We start from the raw sequence: 7,415 nt of genomic DNA, 5'->3' as shown, positions 1-7,415 counted from the left end.
TCAAGGTTACTTCCCATGGTGGACACTTCCCGTGGTGCACTTCCTGTGGTAGACACTTCCCGTGGTGGGCACTTCCCGTGGTGCACTTCCCGTGGTGGGCACTTCCCATGGTGCACTTCCCGTGGTGGGCACTTCCTGTGGTGGGCACTTCCCATGGTGGGCACTTCCCGGGGTGGGCAGCCAGGTCCCAGTCATCGCTGCTGGGAGCAGGAGGCACCTGGGAAACCTCCACAGTCGTTCCACCTAAACCCACCTCTGCAGCTCGTTCTGCGGTCCAGAGAGCTTAGGACGCCCATGGGCAGGGCCAGAGGCCGGCGGAGCGCTCACCGGCCCTCCTTCCTCTGCAGTCCCCGACAGCATCATCATGAAGATACTGACCCAGCGCCTGGACCGGCAGGACAGCGTGCAGAGAGGGTGGGTGCTGCACGGCTTCCCGCGAGACCTGGACCAAGCACAGATGCTGGACAGCCTGGGCTACAGCCCCAACAGGTGAGCTGCCCTCTGCCCCTCCACCTCCGAGCCCTCCCGCCACGTCCCGGGTGCCTCCCGCCAGCTTAGCTGGATCCCTTCAAGGGCTTCCAGGTCACAGAGCCTTGGCGTGTTCCTGGAGTGGGCCACGTGGCCACCTCCATTCCCGCCCACCCACTCCACTTGCCCTGTGGCCTGGGGGTCGGGCTTGGGTTCGAATCCTGGCTGCCTCGCTCGCTGCTGGACCCGAAGGTCATCATCCGTGAAGTGGTCGTAAACACCACACAGTCTCGTCTTCCTTCTGGGGTCGCTGTGCAAACGCCCTGACGTTCTCTCTGCTGTTTTTGTAGCCTTGTTTTTTGCGTCTAAATCTTTGATGCGGCTGATGTTTATTTTGATGTGAGTATTCAGTGTGAATCTTTGTTCTCCTCTCAACGGTCAACCATTTGTTTGAAAACTGTGTTGACTAATCCATGCTCCGCTAATGGCTGGAACCTGACAGCACACCACAGTCGTATGCGTTACGCTGAACACTCGGAACCAGTCGTGTTCCAGATTTCTGGGTTTGCGATGCCCAGCCTGTATTGGGGAGGAAACCAATACCCCCCAGGGTGAACCCCAGCAGGGGCTGTCTAGCCCGAGTCCGCGACAGCAAGGGGAGCTGCCACGGCTGCCACCGCCGCCACTGCCACCTCTTGTGGTTTCTGCAGAGACAAAAGCCGGGCAGAGGGAGAGGCTATGGTTCAGATGAGCCCAGCTGGAGGCCACTGGTGCGGGGAAGCCAGGCCAGGCAGAGTCAGGGTGGACGTGCTGTGTGACTGTCCAGGAAGGCATACTGGCTTCCCTTTGATTGGTCCTGTACTGGCGGGAAGAACCACTATAGGTCTCCCAAATTGGGTCTGCTCGCCCAGCATGCCGACCCTGGGGCGGGGACGGGAGCGGGGTTTATGGCCCGGTGTGGAGAAGCAGCGGACAGCTGTCAGTGAACTCCCAGGCTCCTCAAAGCTTCTGTAGTACAGGGAGGCTGGGGCTGAGCAGGGGGCATTCAGCGCGTGTCCAAGTTCCCGCGTGGTCTGCCGCGTGCCTGAGCCGCCTGGGAAGCCAGCGACACCGCGTTCTTGGGGAGTTTGGTGATGGCACAGCAGGGGGCAGTGGCTTCCAGCTTGGAAGAGAGACCCCTCAAGACGGGACGTGGACAGGGGAGACGAGTGTTCAGACGCCCTGCAGGCCCGGCTGCACCACCCCCTGGACTCTGAGTTCTAATGAACTCAGGGCAAGGCTGCTTTGAGCTGAGGGAAGGGCCTGGGAGACCCCGGCGGCATCCGGCACCCGCGGCGCTGTGCAGGGGCTCAGTTTCTGGGCGGCACTGGAAATGCTGAGGGACACTGCCCGCTATGGACGGAGCGCTGATTGCGGGCTGGCGATCGGGCAGGCGCGAGCTGCGGCTCCCACGTCTGCTTCTCTCTGCGGTCTGGCCGTTGCCCGTCCGGGTGTGCGGGCTCTCGGAGCCCCTGCGTCCACCTCGGGGCTCTGCGCTCTTCCCCAGGGCCTGGTTCCGCCGCGGTGCCCTGCCGTGTCCTTACTTCGTCCTGTCACGTATTCAGTTCCGTGTCGCAGCCGCCGAGGGACAGGGCCCTCGCGTGAGGCTTCTGCACCCTTCATTCCAAACGCACACCACGCACGAGGGAGAATGGCCACTGAGCTTCCAACCAGAGGTGCTGCAGACCTGCAAACTGGTCATGTGTGGTTTGACACAGTGATTCTGGTTTCGCCTCCTGGTAAAGCCATCAACGCTTTCTTGGGGCGCACACCTTTTCATTCATTCATTCATTCATTCATTCTAAGAGAGAGAAGGATTTGGGATGTTGCTGCAAAATTTCCGGAGCCGACGTTGCATTTTAGAAAGGCCTTGGCAGCTGCTTTGAAAACAATTGTGCTTTTTTTTCTCCTTTTGCCATCTTCCCCTAATGCATTGTGTCACCCGGTTTTCCCAGAGCAGGGCAGCCTGGCCTTGGCTCTGTCATGGCGTGGTATCCTCTGGGGCAGGCAGGGTTATGACCCCGGTGCCCTTTACCCTGGCCGTGCTGCCCCTGAATGTCCTGCCCCGTGGCAGAAGGGACTCTGCCGATGCGATTAAGGCCTCAACGTAGACGTCCCCTGGGCCGTTAAAGCCGGAGAGCAAGCCGGGATCCTGAACACCAGGATTTGACAAACTGCCGTGTGCCCAAAGACGGCGTGGAATACACGAGAAGGAAATGAGTGCTACAGCCCCCCCGGGAGGGAGCCCTGGGCGGGAACCACAGCCCCGGGACACCTCCATCACAGCCCCTCCCAGCTCTCCGGCCTTGGGAAGCGGAGCAAGTGCAGAAGGCTGGACTGTTGGCCACGTGTTTTGCGTGGCTTTTTGCCCTCCTGTGCGCTGCGGTAGGGGTCGGGATGTTTCTCCTCTGCGCTCTGGCAGGCTCCGGTTCTTCCCCCAGAGCTGGAGGAGCTTTGAAACCCCAGCGTCGGCGGCTGCTCGGAGCTGGCCCCGTAGAGGCAGCTCAATGGCAGCCGGATCGATCTGTTCCCCGGGTGTGGTCAGTTTTGATTTCTGTCTTTTTTTTTTTTTTTTTTGACAGGCAGAGTGGACAGTGAGAGAGAGAGAGAGAAAGGTCTTCCTTTGCCGTTGGTTCACCCTCCAATGGCCGCCGCTGCAGCCGGCGCACCGCGCTGATCCGATGGCAGGAGCCAGGATCCAGGTGCTTTTCCTGGTCTCCCATGGGGTGCAGGGCCCAAGCACCTGGGCCATCCTCCACTGCACTCCCTGGCCATAGCAGAGAGCTGGCCTGGAAGAGGGGCAACCGGGACAGAATCCGGCGCCCTGACCGGGACTAGAACCCGGTGTGCCGGCGCCGCAAGGTGGAGGATTAGCCTATTGAGCCACGGCGCCGGCCGATTTCTGTCTTCTACAATCGGTCTTTTCCTAGAAAATCTCTGTCCCCTGGTCTTTAAGGCATTCACGTATTTGCGTGTCTTGTGGGTTTCCCGTTTCTTCTGTATCTGTGGTTCCTTCCTCTCCGTTCTTGCTCATTTTATGTACTTATGTTTTTGTTTTTGTTTTTTTTCTTTTTGGGGGATTTGTTCTAACTAGCCTGACTTTTTAATGTTTTGTATATTTTTGTTTTGTGTGTGTGTGTGTGTTTTGTTTGTTTTGCCAAAGAAAGCTTGAATTGATTTGATAATTCCACTGCTTTCCCTGTATTCTATATTCCTGGATTTTGGTTTTTCTTGATTAATGGCTTCTTATCTTGGGCTTGTTTGTTCTTTTTCCCCAAAGAATAAGCAAAATGCATGATCCACTTACTCTCTGTGCTTTTTATTTGAAACTAAAATAGTTAAGGCTTTAAATCATCTTATGACTTTCTCCAGGTGTTTTTTCACGTGCAGTGTTCTCATTTTTGGGGGGAATTCGGAAGCTGTGACTTACTCTACTCTTCACCTGAGTTGTTTAGGAAAGTTTAAATTTTCAAGGCAGTCGATATTTTGTCGTTGTTGTTTCAACTTTCCTTATTTTCCATTTAGTGCAGAGCTTGGGGAACTTGTCCACTCCACATTTTGGGAATAATTTATTCTGTGGATAAGTGCTCTATAAGTATTAGAAAGTAATGTGTATTTCTTTTTTTTTTTTTTTTTTTGACAGGCAGAGTGGACAGTGAGAGAGAGAGACAGAGAGAAAGGTCTTCCTTTGCCGTTGGTTCACCCTCCAATGGCCGCCGCTGCAGCCGGCGCACCGCGCTGATCCGATGGCAGGAGCCAGGTGCTTTTCCTGGTCTCCCATGGGGTGCAGGGCCCAAGCACCTGGGCCATCCTCCACTGCACTCCCTGGCCATAGCAGAGAGCTGGCCTGGAAGAGGGGCAACCGGGACAGAATCCGGTGCCCCGACCGGGACTAGAACCCGGTGTGCCGGCGCCGCAAGGTGGAGGATTAGCCTATTGAGCCACGGCGCCGGCCCAGTAATGTGTATTTCTAATTTAAAGTTATAGAATTAAATATATACATCAGGCTAGCTTCGCCGTGTTTATAGTTTAGATTCCCTGGGTCCTTGCTGTTGGTGGTGGTGGTGTTTACCGACCTGCCGAGGAGTAAGAGCCTTGCTAGTTCCTCATCAAGACTGTCTTTCTATTCATGTTTATTGTTTCCTGCAGGTTTTGCTTTGTGTGTTTTGATGCTGTGTTGTTTAGTGCAAAAATGTTTGTATCAACTATGTGTTGGTTGAGAAAAATACTCTTTTTTTTAAAAAAGATTTATTTATTTATCTATTTGAAAGGCAGAGTTACAGAGAGGCAGAGAGAGAGGGAGAGAAAGGGAGAGAGAGGGAGAGAGAGAGAGAGATCTTCCATCTGCTGGTTCATTCCCCAAATGGCCACAATAGCCAGAGCTGGGCCCATCAGGAGCCAGGAGCTTCCTCCAGGTCTCCCACGCGGGTGCAGGGGTCCAAGGACTTGGGCCATCTTCTACTGCTTTCCCAGGCCACAGCAGAGCTGGATCGGAAGTGGAGCAGCCAGGACTCGAGCTGGCGCCCACGTGGGATGCCGGCACTGCAGGCGGCGGCCCTGCCTGAGAAATAGGCTTTTTTTTTTTTTTTTTTTTTGACAGGCAGAGTGGACAGTGAGAGAGAGAGACAGAGAGAAAGGTCTTCCTTTTGCTGTTGGTTCACCCTCCAATGGCCGCTGTGGCCAGCGCGCTGAGGCCGGCACACCGCGCTGATCCGATGGCAGGAGCCAGGTACTTCTCCTGGTCTCCCATGGGGTGCAGGGCCCAAGCACCTGGGCCATCCTCCACTGCACTCCCTGGCCACAGCAGAGAGCTGGCCTGGACAGAATCCGGCGCCCCAACCGGGACTAGAACCCGGTGTGCCGGCGCCGCTAGGCGGAGGATTAGCCTAGTGAGCCGCGGCGCCGGCCTGAGAAATAGGCTCTTGATGGAAGTACCATCCGTGCCAGATGGCTGGGGCGTGTCTACGCCAGCGTCCATTCTGTCTTTCCTCCTGGCAAGGGAGGAGCACGTTGGCGTGAGAGTCTAAGATCCGCTTCCAGTCTTCCTTGCAGCCAGGCTGAGCCGCGGTCCCATGTCCCGGACGCTGAGCTGTGACTACACACATGTGTGGTTCTTCCAGAACACCTGCTGTCAGGGAGCTGACTCGGCTGGAGGCGGGGCTCCGCGCGCGCCCTGCGTTTCTTCACTCACCGTTTGCTCCTCCTGAAATGAGGGTCCTCTTTGCTTTGCCACTTGCCTGACTACCCCTGTGCCCATTTGTTAATTATTTTCTACCTTATGATAACCTCTCAGAACTATTTCCCACAGAATCCATCCATCATGGAAATAACAGTTCTAACTTTAAAAAAATTACTGATTTTCATTTTAGCTGGAAGGCAGGCACACACAGAGAGCAGACTGCTTCAGTCCCCGGCTGCCAGCAACAGCTAACACTGGGCCAGGCTGAACCAGGAGCCGGACCTGCAGCCGGGCTCCCACAGGGGTGGCAGGGACCCAGCTCCTGAACCCCTCATCTGATGCCGCCCGGTGCATCGGAGCTGTGGAGCCAGGACTCGAGCCTGTCGCCCCAGCGTGAACCGTGGGCAACCGAACGGCTGTGTCAGCTGCCTGCCCACCCAGGCTCTTCTCCCGGTCGCGCCCTTTCCGCTCGGGTCCACCCGAAGTCCAAGGCCAGTCCGACCCCTTGTCTCCAGGCTTCCAAACTCTCAGTGGTGTGCGGGAGGTGCGCGGCTCGGCAGGTCCACTAGAATCCTGGCCCTCACGTTTGCTGTTCTTCGCGTGTTCCTCTCTCCCGCTTCCGTGGGTGCTGTGACTGGAAAGCTGTCTGGGAGCTCTGGGGGCCTGGGCGGAGCCGGGGACTTTGCCGGGTCTGTCTGGGGTGAAATCGGGCTGCGTAGTTTTCATTCACCCTGAAGGCGTCTTCTGGGAGCAGCCGAGCGCGTCCTGTCTGTGTTTCGTTTTTCCTGTCCCCCTCTTTCTTGTGGGATGTGCTCCCTTTGCGTTTTGCTGGTGTCGCTGGCTCCTCCCCTGCCCCTCTCATAAGATCAGAAGATTTTCTCTGCAACCTGAGCTCCCTAAACCACGTTCGTCACTCCGCCAGCCTTGAAACGCAGCCGATACCCTGACTCCTTCATAGGAAAAACACCTATTCCCTGGGTGTGGCCTCACCCCTTCCCCATCCGTGCTGCGGCTGGGAGTGGGGAGACAGAGGTGGACACAGCCCCAAGTCCTCGGTGCCAGCCCGTTACAGCAGACCGTCGTCTGTAGTCTGCCCTGAGTAGGCCCTTCCTTCTGGAGGTAGAACAGTTACGTTCCGTTTTTAGCTGTAACTACCGTACTTGCCACGTTTTCCTCATGAAACACAGCCCCTCCGTGGGCTTCTGACTCACCCTCCACCTGAACGGGTGATGTCTGAGTCGTTTTCAGCGAGGGGCACAAATACTCCGCTGCCTAAATTCTGACATGCGTGGGACTGTCTCTCTGCTCTCCTGTGACCAACATCTGGCCAAGGCTTCCTGGATCTCGCGCCCCTCCCCCAGCACCCCCGGTCACTGTGCGTCTCTGGCCTCTCCCTGTTGGGAGGCCTGCGGTTGCTCCCTCCCTCCCTATCAGTCTCGCCGCCCCATTGACATCTGGTCTTCTCTCTCGCTCTTTTTAAAAGATGTATTTATTTATTTGAAAGGCAGAGCTACAGAGAGGCAGAGAGAGAGAGAGAGAGAGGTCTTCCATCTGCTGGTTCACTCCCTAAATGGCCGCAATGGCCAGAGCTGAGCTGATCCGAATCCAGGAGCCAGGTCTCCCACGTGGGTGCAGGGCCTAAGCACTTGGGCCATCTCCCACTGCTTTCCCAGGCTGTAGCAGAGAGCTGGATTGGAAGAGGAGCAGCCGGGACTCGAACCGGTGCGCA

General features: G+C 56.5%; 1 protein-coding gene across 12 annotated transcripts in view; it reads left to right on the top strand.

Annotated features, from left to right (window-relative positions):
• AK8 (adenylate kinase 8) overlaps positions 1-7,415 on the top strand; it is a 134,433-nt gene that overhangs the window by 72,641 nt on the left and 54,377 nt on the right. For all 12 annotated transcript variants that reach the window (XM_051835365.2, XM_051835363.2, XM_051835370.2 and 9 more), the window contains one exon: positions 348-489. In XM_051835365.2, coding sequence (XP_051691325.2) covers positions 348-489 — 142 coding nt within the window. The remainder of the gene's footprint in view (positions 1-347; positions 490-7,415) is intronic.

This window comes from Oryctolagus cuniculus, chromosome 1 (assembly GCF_964237555.1).
Source record: "Oryctolagus cuniculus chromosome 1, mOryCun1.1, whole genome shotgun sequence".
Lineage (NCBI taxonomy): Eukaryota > Metazoa > Chordata > Mammalia > Lagomorpha > Leporidae > Oryctolagus > Oryctolagus cuniculus.
Note: the sequence above shows the minus strand (reverse complement) of the source record. Positions and strands in the feature narration are given on the sequence as shown.